At 38.0% G+C, this 19,005-nt stretch overlaps 1 protein-coding gene across 1 annotated transcript in view; it reads right to left on the reverse strand.

The window, feature by feature from the left end:
- Positions 1-11,695: 11,695 nt before the first annotated feature.
- EDA (ectodysplasin A) overlaps positions 11,696-19,005 on the reverse strand; it is a 295,752-nt gene continuing 288,442 nt past the window's right edge. Inside the window, exon 3 of the mRNA XM_060137662.1 lies at positions 11,696-12,146. Within this exon, the coding sequence (XP_059993645.1) occupies positions 12,055-12,146 (92 nt within the window). The 3' untranslated portion in view covers positions 11,696-12,054. The remainder of the gene's footprint in view (positions 12,147-19,005) is intronic.

Below are 19,005 nucleotides of genomic sequence, written 5' to 3' on the forward strand. Positions count from 1 at the left end.
AGCTGTTATCATTTCTGTTTATAGAACTTCTTTTAGCCCATCATTAAGTATAGGTTTGCTAGCAACAACAAATACTCTTCGTCTGAAAATTCCTTTGTTTTCCCCTAACTTCTGAAGGGATTCTCTTGATGTAGATCTGTGGTTGACATTTTTCTTTCAGCATTTGAAAAATGTTGTACCATTTCCTCCTGGCTGCTATGCTTTCAAATATGAAATCTGTTGACAGTTGAATTGGTGTTTCTCTATAAGTAATAACTTTTTTTTTCTTGGCTCTTCTCAAGATTTTTTCATTATCTTTAGTTTTCATAAGTCTATGTTGTGTCTTGGCATGGATTTATTATATTTGGGCTTCACTCAGCTTCTTGAATCTGTAGCTTTATTTATTTTGCCAAATTTGGGAAGTTTTCAGCCATTATTTTTTTTTAAATTAAAACATTGTGGTAAAATACACATAACATAAAATTTACCATTTTAAGTGTACAGTTCAGTAGTGTTAAATACCTCCACATTGTTGTGCAATCTCCAAAACTCTTTCCATCTTGCAAAACAAAAACTTTATAACTATGAAACAACAACTCCCCATTCCCTTCTAACCCCAGCTCCTGTCAGTCATCATTATTCTTTTTCTCTCTATGAATTTGACTACTCTCAATACCTCATATAAGTGGAACCATACAGTATTTGTCTTTTTGTGACTGGCCTATTTCACTTAGTATAATGTCCTCAAGATTCATCCCTGTCGGAGCATGTGTCAGAATTTCTTTCCTTTTTAAGTCAGCCATTATTTCTTCAAGTCCTCTTTCAGTACTTCTTTCTCTCTGCTTTCCTTTTGGACACTGATGATATGAATGCTGGATCTTTTGTTACTGTCCCACAGATTGCCTGAGGCTCTGTTCTTTTTTTCCAGTCTATTTTCTCTCTGTTGTTCAGATTGAGTAAATTCTGCTGCTCTGACCTCAAGTTCACTGATTCTATCTTCTGTTATCTCCACTCTCTTATTGAGCCCATCCACTAAGTTTATTTCGTTTATTGTATTTTTCAGTTCTATAATTTCTATTTGCTTATTTTTTATATAACTTTTTCATCTTTGCTGAGATTTTACATGTCTTTATTTGTTTTGAGAGAATCTGTAATTACTTTTTGGATCATTTTTATTATGGATGCTTCATAATTCTTGTCAGATAAAATCTGATTCATCACAGCGTTGGTGTCTATTCTCATTCATGAATGATTTTTGGCTGTAAACTGGAGCTTTTTGTATACTACACTGTGACACTCTGGAACCTATTTATTCTTCTTTTTAAAGCAGGCAGTCCCTGTAATGACGTATACGGTGAGGGCTGGATACTTGTGTATGTTCCTGCTGCATCCCACTGACACGACCCTGGCAAAAGTGGGGCATTGAGTCATACTTCCTTATTGCAAATGGGTAGAGTGGAAGTTCAGCTACCTCCTTGGCTCTGCTGACACTATCCCAGTGAAAGTGGCACACTGACCCACAGGGCTCTCTGGCTTCTGTTATTTTTGAATGGGACTGTAAGCTCAGCTCCCCGGTGGGCCCTGCTGACACCAGGGGAAGGGGGGAGTAGCAAAGAACCAACTAGCTCCACCTTTTACCACCTTGTTAAGCCTCACTCATGCTGACTGGGGGTGGAGGCTCAGTTCCACACTGTGCCACACTGATACCAGGGGAGGGGGGATAAGTGTGCTGACCAACCCTGCCTGACACTGCCTCTTTCAGTCTCATTGCTGCCAGGTGGGTGTGGAGGTTCAGCTTCCCACTGGACCTCCCTGACACAAGGGTGGGGGGAAAAGTGGAGTGCTTACTAGCCCTGACATGTATCCTTCTGCTCAGTCTTTTTGATGTGGAGGGAGTGGAAGCTCAGCCTCCCTGTTGGACCCCACTGACATGGAGATGGAGATGAAGTCCAGTGATGACTAGCCCTGCACTGCACCAAGTTAAGTCTCCTTGCTTCTGGGTGAGTGTGGCAACTTAGGTTGCTACTGTACTGGGCTGACACTACTCTGGAAGGAGCATAAGAGCACTGTCTCTTTCTGCCAAATGATGGATTAGGACTGCCTGCTCAGTTCTGTCAACACTACCCCAGCAGTGGAATAGGAGCATACCACTTTTTTTTTTTTGTGGCAAGGAACGGAGTGGAAGATTAACTTCTCACTAGGCTCCATTGAAGCTGTGGGGCAGTTGGGAGGGTGCATTTTTTCTTTTCCATTAGTGTTTTGTTGGAGTAGGGCAGGTATTGCCAAAAAGGCTTTCTGTTGTTAGGTGATCCTTTCTCTATTTCCTTTAAGTATGAGGTTCAGGCTTTTCTTAGAGCTCTTTTTGTCTGTGCCTGTTGGCAGTTATGGCTTGGAGGCTTCTGCAGTGCCTTGTCTGGGATATACAGGAGGCAAAAAGGAAACCAAAGGAGCCCACTGCTGTACTGTTTCTTAAGTTCTGAGGCATTCTGCCTTGCTCTTTCCACCTTTCAGTCTTATTTGTTGTGTTATGTTCAGGAGTTTTGGGTTGAAAGAGGGAGGACCTAGAAGAAATGGAGTTTCTTCACCTTGGCAATAATGTAAGTCCTCTTAATTTCTTTTTTAAGAAAAAAATCGGCAGAGCACACAACATCCTCAAAAATGGATTTTTTAATATCTAAGGGGATTTCTGATAGCAGTAATGATTTAAGGAATAAACCACAGTGAAAGAGTATCTGGGAAAACTTAAAGAGGTGGAGATTTACTAGGTTTGGAAAGCCATGCAAAATACCTTTCCTAATTTCACTGGAAATTTGTGGAATATTAAACTGATTACTCTTGGTGTGGCCCAAGTTCTCTTTCTTTTTTTTTTTTTTTCCCTGCGGTACGCGGGGCTCTCACTGTTGTGGCCTCTCCCGTTGCGGAGCACAGGCTCCGGACGCGCAGGCTCAGTGGCCATGGCTCACGGGCCCAGCCGCTCCGCAGCATGTGGAATCTTCCCAGACTGGGGCACGAACCCGTGTCCCCTGCATCGGCAGGTGGACTCTCAACCACTGCGCCATCAGGGAAGCCCCCAAGTTCTCTTTCTATACAATGATCCTTTGTAGGTTTGTAAAGCTCTTTGTGTTTTGCGGGGGAAAAGATGTGAGTGGCAGGGAAACTTTGGCTCTTTGTATATATAAAACAAGATATGACATTCACAGTTACTGTTAAGTAAAATTAAAACGGTGGTAGAAGTAGGGTCCCATAGGAGGTTGCAATAGCAGCTGCTTTAAGTCTCAAAAGTAATGGCAGCAACATTTTTCTATACTCACGTTTCCAACTCTAAGTACTAGTGACTTTTACTTGTTGGGATTCTTGCTATAAAGGATACAATTTAAAATTCATCATTTCAGAAGAGGCCCATATCTTCATTTTACAACTCCTGTCTTAGATGCCATTTTCTGTTCCTTAAACACTCCTCTCCCCCCAAAATCAGTACGCTTCAGATGCTGCTGCATTACTAGTACCACAGTGATTACAGCATTGGATATTACAGGGAAAAAGCAAGTGTCTGAGCCCGCTAAGTCACTTGGAGGCAGCACAGTTGAAAGAACTTTGGAGTCAAAAAGACCTTGGAGATCAATTCTTGCATTTGACACTAACTAGCTGTATGGTTTTGGGAAAATTACATAATCTTTTTGAGCTACAGTTTGTTCATCTGTAAAATGGGAATAATGCCCAATTTACAAGATTGTTGTGAAAATTCAATGACATAATGCACATAAAGTGAGGGCCCAAAGTTGGTGCTCAACAACTCTGAAAAAGCTTCTAGAGAACATGACCAATCTGACAGTTATATCTATATTCATCTAATATTTCTCTCGTTTGACCATGCTTCTGTTTCCTGCTTCTCCCATGACTTAAATTCAATCTCTGTGCTTATGTATGCTACAGCTTATGGGACAAAGAGCCATAATTCATTTAGAACAGACAAGATTGATATGCTCATTTTACCCTGATATTTATAATTACTTAATATCTCTAGTCTCCAGAGTAGAAGCCCAAGATGCTCGAAGAAAGGAAAAAAACAATAAAAACTTAAAAAAATTTCAATGCAACCTGAATATTTCATGCTCAGTTCTCTTCTGTTTTATAGTACAGATTTGTTTCTATAGTACAAGATTGTTTTTCTGGTGTAGAAATGGGAGAATTGAACTTAAATTTTGAGTTTTAATGGTATATTAATGATACTGTACATCACTGGCAATAATGTCCAACATTCTATCCAACCAACCTAAAAGGATTTATTTAGAACCTAAAAGGATTCATTTAGAACAGACAAGATTGATATGCTCATTTTACCCTGATATTTATAATTACTTAATATCTCTAGTCTCCAGAGTAGAAGCCCAAGATGCTCGAAGAAAGGAAAAAAACAATAAAAACTTAAAAAAATTTCAATGCAACCTGAATATTTCATGCTCAGTTCTCTTCTGTTTTATAGTACAGATTTGTTTCTATAGTACAAGATTGTTTTTCTGGTGTAGAAATGGGAGAATTGAACTTAAATTTTGAGTTTTAATGGTATATTAATGATACTGTACATCACTGGCAATAATGTCCAACATTCTATCCAACCAACCTAAAAGGATTTAGTGGTAAAGAGAGATGGACATCACCAAAACAGCAGTTTGCTGGTGGGTCTACATCGTGTGGCTTTACTAAGATTTTAAACTTTCATTCAAAAAATTCAGTTTTAGGGCTTTCCTGGTGGCACAGTGGTTGAGAGTCCGCCTGCCGATGCAGGGGACACGGGTTCGTGCCCCGATCCAGGAAGATCCCACATGCCACGGAGCGGCTGGGCCCGTGAGCCATGGCCGTTGAGCCTGCGCGTCCGGAGCCTGTGCTCCACAACGGGAGAGGCCACAACACAACAGTGAGAGGCCCATGTACCGCAAAAAAAAAAAAAAAAAATTCAGTTTTAGCTTTTTCCACCCAGAGACAGTAAGGCAAGCTGATGCCCTGTAACCCCAGTGGAATGCTTATGGCTAGAAAAACCTTCCAGCCAAGCAGCTCTAAAGAAAGCCCAGCCTGCTCAAGATTCAGGCAAAAGAAGATCAATATGAATACTTTAAGATTAGGTCTAGAAACATCAAAAAGGCAAAATGAACACCTGCCCAGAGGAGCAAACTAAGACAAGGAAGACTTTATTTTTGTTCTTATTTTTCTCACCACCAGTAACTTCTGCTCAAATTATTTAACATCCCTGAGGTTGATGTAAAATATGCATGTAAAAGGAAAATAACCTCTATTTCATGTGCAGGAATGATATGAAGATTAGAATGCCTAGCACAGGGCTGGAAACATAGTAGGGATGCAATAATTTTTATGCAATAATTTCAACTCTGCTTAAAATTAATATAATTTCACAGCTGAAAGTCATCCAAGTTTTTTTTCTTTAAATGTGTAAGAGTTTTATTCTGGCAGAAATTTGATCTCATAAAGAAATCAGCTCAGACAAGTTCTTTTGCTGAGCTTTTCTGTAACTAAGCTCATCAGAAAAAGCACATATTGCAAGAGACTAACAGCTAACGTCATAGTTAAGTGTTACAGGATATTTACTATAGTAGGTCTTTGAAGGCAAAATTCAGTCAATTATTGAGACACCTATAGGTTGGTTACATGTTAAGGCACAGATATATCTATACAACTATAATCTCACTCTATTTCTGGCAACAACAAGACAGGAAGGATCAGTCCTTACAGAACGGTGAAGAAGAATAAATACTGACTCCTTGTCTCGTGGTTTAGACAACCAGTTCTGCAGAAAAACTAAGATGGTAAAGGTAGATTACCATTGTCAAAAACGCTACGAAGACCTAAAATCATAGTAAAAACAGAGATACTTGTACTGTGACCGAATATCAAATCACATGGGGAGTCAAAACATATCCTGGATTTTTCTTTTCTAAGTTGTAACAAAAGCAATAAAAAAAAATGAGGAACACAAATGACAAAAGAAAAAATAGATAAATCGGACTTCATAAAAATTAAAAACTTCTGTGCTATGAATGATACCAACAAGAAAGTAAAAAGACTACCCACAGAATGGGAGAAAATATTTGCAAATGATATAACTTATGAGAATTGAATCCAGAATATATAAAAAGTCAGTATTAAAAAGTCAACCCACTTGAAAAATGGGCAAAGTATCGGCATAGACATTTCTCCAAAGATGATATACAAATAGCCAATAAGCACATGAAAAGATGCTCAACATCACTAATTATTGGAGAAATGCAAATCAAAACCACAATGAGGCATCGCCTCACACTGGTCAGAATGACTATCATCAAAAAGTCTACAAATAATAAATGCTGGAGAGGGTGTGGAGAGAGGGAACCCTCCTACACTGTTGGTGGGAATGTAAATTGGTGCAGCCACTATGGAAAACAATATGGAGGTTCCTTAAAAAATTAAAAATAGAGCTACCATATGATCCAGCAATCCCACTCCTGGGTATATATCTGGAAAAAATGAAAACTCTGATTCGAAAAGATACAAGTACCCCAATGTTCATAGCAGCACTATTTACAATAGCCAAGATATGGAAACAACCCAAGTGCCCATCGACAGATGATTAGCTTAAGAAGATGTCACACACACACAATCTAATAATACTCAGCCATAAGAAAGAATGAAATATTGCCATTTGCAGCAACATGGATGGACCTAGAGAATATTATACTTAGTGAAGTAAGTCAGACAAAGACAAATATTATATCACTTATATGTGGAATCTGAAAAATAATATAAATGAATCTATACAGAAACAGATTCACAGACATAGAAAACAAACTTATGGTTAACAAAGGGGAAAGGGGGGAGGGATAAATTAGGAGTATGAGATCAACAAACTACGTAAACTGGATAAGGAACAAGGATTTACTGCTTAGTACAGGGACTTCCTTGGAGGTCCAGTGGTTAAGACTCTGTGCTTCCACTGCAGGGGGCACAGGTTGGATCCCTGGTTGGAGAACTAAGACCCTACATGCCACGCAGCACGGCCAAAAAATAAAAAAGTAAATACTGTTTAGCACAGAAAGCTATATTCAATATCTTGTAATAAACTATAATGGAAAATAACTTGAAAAACATATATAACTGAATCACTTTGCTGTATACCTGAAAGTAAAACAATTTTGTAAATCAACTATAATTTAAAAAAAAAACAGTGAGAGATCACCTCACACCCACTATAGATGGCTATAAACAAAAAGGCAGATAATAACAAGTGTTGATGAGGATATAGAGAAATTGGAACCCTAATATACTCTAGTGGGAGTATAAAATGGTGCAGCTGCTTTGGAAAACAGTCTGAAGGTTCTTAAAAGCTAAAACATTGAGTTACCACTTGACCCAGAAATTCTACTTCTGGGTATGTACTTAAGAAAGCTGAAAACACATTTTCATTAAAAACGTGTGCGTGGATGCTCATAGCAGCATTATTCATAACAACCCAGAGTGTAATCAACTCAAGTGTCCATCAACTGATGAATGGATAAAATATGGTATATCCACGCAATGGAATATTATTCATCCATAAAAGGAATGAAGTACTGATATATGATTCAACATGGATGAACTTTGAAGTCACTATGCTAATTGAAACAAGCCAGATACAAAAGGACAAATATTCCATTTATATGAGGTACCTAGAGTTGTCAAATTCACAGAGACAGAAAAAATAGTGGTTACCAGGTACTGGTGGGAGTGGAGAAGGGGGAGTAGTAGTTTAATGAATACAGAGTTTCTCTTTGAGAGGATGAAAAAGTTTTGGAAATACAGAATGGTGATGGTTGCACAACATTGTTAATGTACTTTATGCCACTGAATTGTATCCTTAAAAATGGTTAGGGGCTTCCCTGGTGGCGCAGTGGTTGAGAGTCCGCCTGCCGATGCAGGGGACACGGGTTCGTGCCCTGGTCCGGGAGGATCCCACATGACGTGGAGCGGCTAGGCCCGTGAGCCATGGCCGCTTAGCCTGCGCGTCTGGAGCCTGTGCTCCGCAACGGGAGAGGCCACAACAGTGAGAGGCCTGCGTACCGCAAAAAAAAAAAAGTTAAGATGGTAAATTATATGTTATATATATTTTACCACAATAAAAAAGGAATGAAGTCTTTATACATGCTACAAAATGGATGAACTTTGCAAACATTATGCTAAGAGAAAGTCGAACACAAAGGACCACATACTTTATGAGTCCACTGATATGAAATGTCCATAACAGGTATATCTATTGAGATAGAAAGTGGATTAGTGGTTGCCTAGGGCTGAGAGAGGGCATGGAGGAGTTGGGGAATGACAGCTAAGGGTTTCTTTTGTGGTGTTAAAAATGTTCTAAAATTGATTTTGGCGGTTGTTGTGCAACTTTGTGAACATTTTAAAAACTACCTGGTTGTACATGTTAAATGGATGAATTATATAGTATGTGAATTATATCTCAATTTAAGCTGCTTTTTAAAAAATGAGGATTATAACAGTCAATGATTAGTGAACAATGTATTACTTAGGTGCGTTGGGATTTTGCTATGAACGTTATCATATGTAATATATGTATATTACTATGTTTAGCTATTTTAATAACATGTTCTATTTTAATTTTTTAAAAAGATAAAAGTGAGCTACTATCATTTTCTCAAATAAATTCCATCTGTGTCTAAAGGCTGGCAGTTTTGACTATACTGATAAAGGTCAAAGTACCTTGTCACTATATCTGCAAACTACAAAAGAAGCCAACAGGAAATGAATGTTCTTCTGAACATTGGAATTGCAAATAAAATCACATCTTAAGAACCTCATATTTACATGGTGTTTAATTTACAAAGCACTTTCTGATATATTTCTGATGTACTGATCCTGTTAATATCCTTGTGAGGTGATCAGGATGGGTGTTAGGCCATCACTTTCCCTTGCCCAAGAAATTAAACAGAGGTTTGATCCACCCAAGTCCCATAGCTTGTTAGTGGCTGAACTAGATCTGAATACTAAATCTATTTTCAACCAATGCTCTGCCTAATCTACCATTCTATTCAATAAACTAGATCACACAGTGCTCCATAAACAGGAAGCATTTCTATATAGCAAAAGCAAATTAAAAATGTGAAAAATATATAAATAGGCCATTAACATAAAGAACTCTCACAAGTTGTCCATTTGTGTTTCTAACTCCAATTTATCTTTTTGTGATCTCTGAACAAGTGCACTATTTTATGTGCACTTACGGCTTTTAAACAAGGCATGAATAGCATAAGACAAACTCAGACAGGGTTTCGGGCACATGGGTTCTAGGTAATAATTTTGTTGTTAAGCATTTTCTGAACATGTGCATTGTATTACTTTGGAATTAGACCTAGACATGGTCTCTTACTTCACGGAACTGCCAATGTAACGGGAGGAGGCGGCAAGACAAAACCAAGTAAGTGACCAATAAAGAAACGAATAAATTTGAATTGAGGAGTAAAGAGAGTCAGGTTAGAAGAAAAATGATAATGCGCTGGAGGGTAGATAGGATGGCTCTGAACAATGACAGAGAGAATTTCAGAAAAGTCTTGATTGGAATGCCTAGTTCAAGCCTGCCATTTCACTGTAAAAGGGAGAGGAAAGAGATCCTAATCAGCACAGCAGTAGGAGTGCAGTTTGCATTTATTTTTCTCATGCAGGTCTCAACAAATGCAAGGACTGGAATTATACAGAATATGATTTAAAAATTCATTGGTATGTTTCCTAAGAATATGATGTTGAATGAATTTATTTCATTGAATGGACAACGAGGAAAAATGTCAAATTATTTGATGTTTGTTCCAAGAAATGCATCCAAAATCTTTGAACTTGTCAATCAATAATGTGAAGAAAGAAGATAGCTTCTGTAATCTCCATGGCACTTAGCCTAACCTAGGGGAAAAAAAAACCCCTTATTCCTTTATCAATGATTTTTATATAGTGCCTTAGGCAATCTGGAAAGAATATTTTCAAGATCACACACATAATCCAACTAAGTCTGACCTTTGGATTCTTTTTTCCCCTTATAACTACCCCCATTAAACTGTTTCCTAAGAATAGAGAGAAATCTATGATTAAAGAAAAATGGATTCATCTTGTTTTCTCCAGATCATTACATGCCTATCAGAATCCTGCTTCATAGCCACTGGGAGAAATGATCAGGTACTTTGTTGGAGATCGATACACTGAAACAGTGATTCTTAGTTCTCGTTTTACAATATCCCACTGGGACTCTGACGTTTTTTCCAGGGGTATTAGGAAATTCTTGAAACATTAATTTCAGTTCACTTTAGCTTTTAGTATAAATATATGCCAAATGGCACTTCTCTGGGGGAGGAGAAGGAGTCTTGGCCAGGAGAAGAAATCCAAAATCCAGCTAACAATAGAGTATTGTAACTCCAGGGGTGGGAATTGCAGCTTTAGCTCTCTGCTTGGCACGGACATCAAGCCATGACCCTCCATTGCTTCTCTGGTGTCAGAGAAAGGGAAAAAGAAGAGGCATAACTTTGACGCTCACATTTTAAAACCTTAAAAACACATATATCTAGAAATTCTATAATACTTAATTGTTAATAGTGGCTACGTCTGGGAACTGAGGTGTGGTGTTACTTTCCCTGTGTTACATCATAAATTCCTCTAATGCTTTAACTTGATTTTAGAAGGAGCACGTATTGCTCTTGTACTCATTAAAACTTTCAACTGAGGTTTCAGAAGCCAAAAATAAAATAAATCAGAATTATTAAGCCAAAAAAGACAAACTAAATAGCTTTAATTCTGAAAACAGCTGGTTATAATATAAAGACTAGTGCTACAGAATTCTTATACCACCAGTGTCCAATAGAAATGTAAGCCACAAATTTGAGCCACATATATAATTTAAAATTTCTATTAGCCATTTTACAAAAGTAAAAAAAAAAACAGGTGAAATTAATGTTACACTTTAACTCAATATATCCAAAATATTGCTTTTTTGAGTACTAAGTCTGAAATCTGCTAGGTATTTTACATTTACAGTATATCTTAATTCACATTGGCTATGTGTATCTTTATTTATTTAGTTTTTAAAAACAATGTAATAAGCACCTGGGAACTAATCACCCAAAACAAAAGCTAGGACTTTGTAAACAACATACATCTGATTACATGTTTCCTTCTTATTCTCATTTCCCTACCTCTTTCCTCCATCCTTTATCCCAAACCTTGTGTTCATCATTTCCTCAATCTCCTTCTCATATAATTGCATCACGTTGATATGAACTCCTAAAAGAGAATTAGCTGTTTATAACTTCATATAAAAATTATTAGGCTGTGTTTAATATTTTGGGAATTACTTTTTTTTCAGTATTCAATTAGGTTTGTCATTATTATAGGCCCAAGGTGACTTGTTTCTTAATTGCATTTAATACATACACGGGTTTTTCAATTTTTTCCGGTTTTATTGAGGTATAATTGACATATAACATTGTATTCAGTTAAGGTGTACAATACAATGATTTGATATATGTATAAAGTATGAAATAATTACCACAATGTTTAGTAAACATCCATCTCCACAATTACAATTTTTCTTCTTGTGATGAGAACTTTTAAGATCTACTCTTAGCAATTTTCAAATACACAACACAACACAACATTGTTAACTATAGTCACTATGCTGTGCATTAAATCCCCAGGATTTATTTATCTTGTAACTGGAAGTTTGTACCTCTTGACCACCTTCACCCATTTCCCCCACTACCTAGCCATGGCCTCTGGCCAATCTCTTCTCTGTTTCTTTGAATTTGGTTTTCTTAGATTCCAAATATGAGTGAGATTATACAGTACTTGTCTTTCTCTGTCTGACTCATTTCACTTAGCATAATGCCCTCAAGGTCCATCCATGCTGCTGCAAATGGCAAGATTTCTTTCTATTTTATGGCTGAATAATATTCCATTATATATACATATATGTGTGTGTGTGTGTTTGTATACACATACATATATACACCACATTTTCTTTCTTCATTCATCCGTTGCTGGACACTTACGTTGTTTCTATGTCTTGGCTATTGTAAACAGTGCTGCTGTAAATATGGGGGTGCAGATATCTCTTCGAGATAGGGATTTCGTTTCCTTTGGATATATACCTAGAACATATATAGGTTTTTTTGTGACAACTTCAACATAAGGAACTTACTTTTTATAAGCTTAAAATACATTAGTAAGATTCATCCATACCTCTAAGTGTTGCTAGAGTTCATTGGTTTGACTGCTGTCTAATATTTCATTGTATGAGTATATCACAGTTTATCCATACACTATCTTGCTGATGGGCGTTTAGGTTGTTATATTTTTGTCTGCATATTCTTGTCTAAATCTACTATTGTATACACGTAACAGTTTCTTTTGGGTAGAGATCTAGGAATTCACAATTCTTACCCAAATGAAACAGCTATATAGCGGATGAGGGAGCAGGCAGACAGAGATCAGCCAGAGAGAGTTCCAGTATGGGTTAGAACCAGTAGGAAGAGCAACTGGTAGGGATGGTGTTGCTCGTGGAGGCCCCAGAAACGTTGTGAGTGGCAGTTGGTTCTAGTTTTCCAGTCTTACTTTGCTCTACTGGGCTGCACCATGTGCAGTTAAAGCTTTGAACAGTAGCAGTGAGTAAAGCCAGGCCCTACTGATAAAGGTTCCCATACAAATTTTGGCAATGCCAACACATCTAGAGAACTTGGGTCCTGTGTTCCCAAACTCTCCACCCTTGTCCGGTTCTTGGTGGTCAGTCTCTTTCCTCTGCATCCCTTAAATTGTCTTTCTGCACTGGGCTATGTGCAGGTATATACTGGAGGTACTGGCGAGGTAAGACAAAAACTTGACTTTTGGTGTATATGAAAGCATTCTCTGAGAGTGGGGGAAAGATGGAAAATTCTAAAATAGAGTTATTTTTCTGTCCCAGACTGCATTAAATTCATCCCTATGAGCACAGTAAAAAATAACCTCTAGGAGTTAGGGCTTAGCATAGCTGGTTCTAATGGAAAAACATGAATCTGGGATTGGTAGCTGGATCAGCTACAAGGGACTGATTCTGAAGGAAGAGGGGCTGAGGAATTTATATAAAGTTAGGAATGAGAAACAGCAGTAGGAAGTTTAAGGCCTAAGCCAGGGGCCTGGTAATGAAGAAAGGGGGAATTACACAGGTGCATATGGGGATACAGAACTCAGATTTGCTCAGGACTTTACATTTTGAAAAGCGCTTTTCAAATCACACTATATTTAATCCTCGCAGTAATCCAGTGAAGTAGGTATTACCATTATGCCACTTTATAGGAACTGAGGCTGAAAGATTAATATGCATGTTCACAAAGTTTCATAGCAAGTAAGTAGCAGACCTGCAACTTGAACCCAGGTCCCTAAACACAAAACCAAGGACTGTTTTATTGCTCCAGTGATTTACAGCTCAGGTATTAAAGTGTGTTGCTAATGCTTTGCTGCTAAGTACTGAAGTAATGATTTACTTAAATAAAAACTGGAATAGATTTAATGGTGTTTCTGTAATAGTGCCACTCTCATTTGCATTCTGATAGGTTTTCTTGAGCAGGAAAGAAAGGAACCTAGTTATAGCCAGCATGCTAGAAAAATGCGTAGAACTCCAGGGACCCCAGGAAGGGAGTCTCGCATGTCTATTCAAGCTCTGAATTACGCTGATAAAAGGTCAAGATCCGCCACACTATATACCACAGTAGTCAGAGAAGTAATCTAATTTGGTGAATGAAAGGTGAAATAATAAATATATACAATGTAATTTTTATTTCTTCATTTTTGTTTAACTTTGAGAATGGAACATTGTGTACATTGCCCAGAATTGCCCTTTGAAGAAGCTGTTTGTGCAGGAATAGAACTGGAAAGGACCCACAAGTTGCTCTCTCATGAACAAATTTTTATAACAACTCCTTCCCTCAATCTCTCAATGACTTACCAAGTATTTGTTATTATATACAACTCCTGTGGCTTCACAGATATGTGTATTGTCCACTGCCTGTCTCTTAAGATCTTTCTAATGCAGTTTTCTCGATTCAAAGAGGGGAATGCTTTAGCATGGACCTGTAGTATGTTTTCTTTCAATCTGCAAACATTCATTAACTACTTGACTGTTTGCTTGTCCTAGCTAGTTGCCATGCTGAGGTAGAAGGAATCCCTAACCTCTTGTGACTTATTATCTAGCTGGGAAGATGAGAGAAGTACATGAAAGAGATCTAGAAAATGTAAGTGTTTCAAGCATGTACATGGAAGAATGTAAACTAAGGAGATAAAGCTATCTGGCTGGAGGTTCATTAAAGCCATGAAGCTTTAGAACTGGATCCTGAAAGGATGGATAAGGATTAGAAGGAAGTAAGAAGGTAGTCCAGGAAGGGGATTGATTTAGTAAAATCAAGAGGCCGTAACCAGCAAGATCTGGTGAAAAAGGTAAGACCACTTACATTGCTGCTATGGTTGCCACCATGCCAATGTTATACGATACACTAAGCATAAGTAGACCTTTCATTTTCTTGGAATTCCCTATTTCTTTGAAATCCCCAAACCAATAAACTCTTATAAACTATGTTGCTTTATGTGTTCAACTTTTATGAGAAGTAACAATTCATATCTGTACATCACTGTATAGTTTATATAATATCTGCATATACATCATTTTGTTTGACCCTTACAGCAATCCTGTGTAATGACATGGAGGCTGACTTGCTACAAGTTAGAGGACCAGCAAGTGCAGAGCTCAGGACGTCAGTCCAGATCAGATTCAGTCCAATCATTAACATTTACATGTTGTTTTGACCAATAATTGATATTCATAAATGATATTCTTTTTTTTTTTTTGTGGTACGCGGGCCTCTCACTGTTGTGGCCTCTCCCGTTGCGAAGCAGAGGCTCTGGACGCGCAGGCTCAGCAGCCATGGCTCATGGGCCCAGCCGCTCTGCGGCATGTGGGATCTTCCCGGACCGGGGCACGAACCCATGTCTCCTGCATTGGCAGGTGGACTCTCAACGACTGCGCCACCAGGGAAGCCCATAAATGATATTCTTAAGGTCCTAAGATTCTGATGTATATCTTGCATCAGGAATTATTAAATTATGCCTTGGGTCATTTTTTTATGTTTAGCATATTTGGTTGTTATTCAAGATTTTTTAAACTCGTATGAAATATTTTAGAACATATAATCTTTAAGATGGCTACTAGTAGAGTTGGTTGAATACTGTCCTTCAGATTTCTTTTCAATTACAATGCTATACAGTCCTCACTTGGCGGCTTCATGCACAGTGAACACCTCACTTACTTGGCACCACATAAGAGGTTCCACAGAAGTGAGTTTTCTGGGTAACTAAAGCTTACTCCACTGACAGCAAACTTTGAGATCTGGCAGAAAACTTTCTAATATATTTTGAGACTTCCCCGTCTTGTCATGTTAGAGTTGTCTATTACAGGATAAGCATCACTATGAAAATCCCCTATTGGACCATATAGTGAGGTGCTCAGTGTCTTACCAAGGCATACAGGGAAGTTTGAACCCCTACATTAATAGTCCCAAGTGACTTCACTTTTCTGGTTATTCCGTTTTTAGAATTCTTATTTTCTTCATGCTGCTAACTGTGCCTTCTTAGGGTATCAGTTTTCTCACATCTGGTAGACCCCTTTTCCCATTCTCAATGGTCATCAGACAACTAAACTCAGTACATCAGTAAGTAACCTTTATTTTATTTTTTGTGGTACGCGGGCCTCTCACTGTTGTGGCCTCTCCCGTTGTGGAGCACAGGCTCCGGACGCGCAGGCTCAGCGGCCATGGCTCACGGGCCCAGCCGCCCCGTGGCATGTGGGATCTTCCCGGACCGGGGCACGAACCCGTGTCCCCTGCATCGGCAGGCGGACTCTCAACCACTGCGTCACCAGGGAGGCCCAGTAACCTTTATTTTATATACAATGCTAAACCAAAAGGCTTAGTGAGGTTGTTGCCACCCTTCTCTCACAGGTGTAGAGTAAGAGGCCTCAGTGGATTGAGATTTTGTTCCCAGATCATTGGGTTTCATTATCTCTCCTTTTGGGGTTTTAGGTTGTGTTCTGGATTTTGGAGGTTGCTAAATAAAAGAGCTCTGACTTATCAGGGTATATTGAGAATAATTATATTTTGTTTACAAAACTCACATTGTGTATATTTCTCCAAGATGGACAAAAGCAGATGTAACTTAAACTATCAGTAGTAATAGCAGCTTGTGATATCCAATTTTTAATTCTTAATTCATTGGTGGGAGAAGAAAAAGAGCACTCTTAAGACAAACCTTATTTAAAACAAATACTCTACCTGAATCTTTAACACAGCTTTATATTTTTCTAAGTGCTTTAGCATGTATTATCTCTTTGATCATCACAATCCTGTGAAATAAACAGGATAGCTTCTTTTCTCAACTATAAAAGTGGCTAAGAGATTGTGATATTTGATAAAAAGCATTCTCATTTTTCTACCCCAAACTTGAGAAATAGATGGATTAGTACTATTCTCATTTTATAGTTGACACTAATAATTACTAACTATTGAGCATCTGTAAGTGCCAGCATTGAGTTAGGCATTTTACTTTATCTTTAGTCCTTTTAGCATTAAAGGAAGGAAGTATTATTACTATATTTAGGTCATGAGAAAACTTAGGTTATATGACTTGACCAAGGCCACAAAGCTAAAAGTAGTAGAGCTAGAATTTGAAATTAGGTCTCTGTGATTTTAAATTTTAAATCAGGTATATGTGGCTTTAAATTCTATGCTCTTTCCTTACCCCAAGCTATCTGAGAGAGAGAAACCAAGGGTCAGAAAGGTTGCATCTTGATATCAATAGAGTTTTTCTTTCTTGTATGTATGATTTCTTCCAGGCACCTGGAGCTTTACTGTACTACGTTTGGGTTTTGTTTCTGATAGCTTCTGGATTTTGCATACTATGCTAGGGGGTAGGAAGAACAGATTATATTCAAACCGCTGAACTGAAACTTGAAAACAACCTCTGAGATAAAATATTTGTACCACAAATATACTCCCTTCTCCTTTAAATAGGTGACAATGTAAACATGTGCTTTTAAAGAGCTTTGGAGATGACTTGCAAAGATAATGTACTATTATGGATCAATGACTTTATGACTCCGGTAAGAAATTTGTTGCTTCTTTTGAACAAAATAGAGATTTAAATGTGTGACCTGAAATATAAAATTTCATCTTTGGAAGCTATGCAATTCATACTTTAAAATTTGATCATTTCAGTGTAGTCTTTTTTTAAAGAGTGATGAAACATATCTGAAATTCGAGGAATCAAATTGCTGTATTTACAATAACTGAACATCCTCTCAGCAGATACCATGAAGCTATCATGAGAAACACATTCTTTTTCCACTTCCTTTTTAAGAAATCATATTTCTAAACAGATTAGGATCAAAACATAGTGAGTGAATTACCAAGTCAATCTTCTTCCCGCTCTTCTGGCATAATGTAAGATAATGATGAGCTGAATTTCATTTATAAAGATGACACTACTAACTTTCTGGCAGCAGGCCAGGCCCATGAGTTGTTTTGCTATAGGGAGAATAGATCTGCACAAAGTCACCTTCTTCCTAGTATACCACTTGCCAAATAGCACAGATTGGTTAGACCCCTGAGTTGGGGTATATAGAACTGCAGTGAGGCTACACCCTAAACAACTGACCTAATGCATCACAGTACTAAGTTCATTAAAGGGGGTGTATACTGGAAGCAGTGGTAAAATGCAGCTAAGATTCATAAGCCCACAGCAAAGCATCCTTGGTATGTCACCATTTCAAAAATAGCTTTCACTAAAGTTCTCAACATGTTAATGGCATGGGATCTATGTCTTCTAAGTCAGTTTGAAGTCCTCAACAAGAAAGAGAGTAGGATCGGATCAGTCACTGTTTCTAAATTACACTGAGGGTCTAAATGGTGCTACTTTGCACCAGAGATTAGGAAGTAGAAGATCAGGAAAATTAAAACTGCTACCAAAGTTAAGAACAATCATACATGTCTTACCTTTAGTAAACAAGGAAGAATTATATTTGCCTTGCTAATATTTACTTCTCAAGTGTATGGAGGGTAGGGGAGAGATGCAGTAAGATGGGTAAGATGCCAAAATAATTTGGGATTAAAATACCATTGATCAAATGCTTGAGTGAGCATTGGAAAGCCCTGAGGTGGTTCTGGGCTCTAGTCACACTTTCTCTGCTCAAAGGTTCTGGCTTCCCTCAGTCCTTCCTCCAAGTCTCCTATGTTACATATCAGGTTTCCTAAGCCAAGAGGAGAGCCAAAAAATGCAGGGGATTGGTTAGCTTTGCACCTGCTGTTTCCTTTGTCAGAAATGCACCTTCTACTTTTCTTCATCAAACTCTCATTCATCCTCCAAAATCCAATTCAAATGTCACTTCATTCATTCATATATGCATGCCTAGTATGTGCCAGCCATTGTGCACTTCTCCTTGGAGATGTATTTAATATATTTGGCCATTCTGTGGCCCCTTTCCCTGTGCTTCCACTGCAATCTTATCAAACCTCCATATAAGTACTTATCGCCTCTGGAAAGTATTTATAAGGTTCTCTCTTATGAAAACAATGTGCTTCCAGAGCTAAGGAACCTTATCTTACCCATTTGTGTATCCCTGGGTGCAATATAATACAGTGCCTTGCACATAGTAGATGGTTAATAAATCTCTAGCTATTCTCTCCCTCCCTTTCATTTATATTTGCTATTTTCTACTTACTCTTGTGACTTGATTCTCAATCCTTCGGCCCCTATTACTTTACTCAGACTTCCCTGACCAGTGTTGCCAACAACAAACTTCTTACTGAATTCAATGGATGGACAAGACACACTTCTTCCATTAGGCTTGCTAAATTGGTAAAATGTAAGCCTAGAGCTGCTAGTAGCTATTTCTGCCACCTTATAGGGAGAACCTGACTGAAGAATAAGGCC

This window comes from Lagenorhynchus albirostris, chromosome X (genome assembly GCF_949774975.1).
Source record: "Lagenorhynchus albirostris chromosome X, mLagAlb1.1, whole genome shotgun sequence".
Taxonomy (NCBI): domain Eukaryota; kingdom Metazoa; phylum Chordata; class Mammalia; order Artiodactyla; family Delphinidae; genus Lagenorhynchus; species Lagenorhynchus albirostris.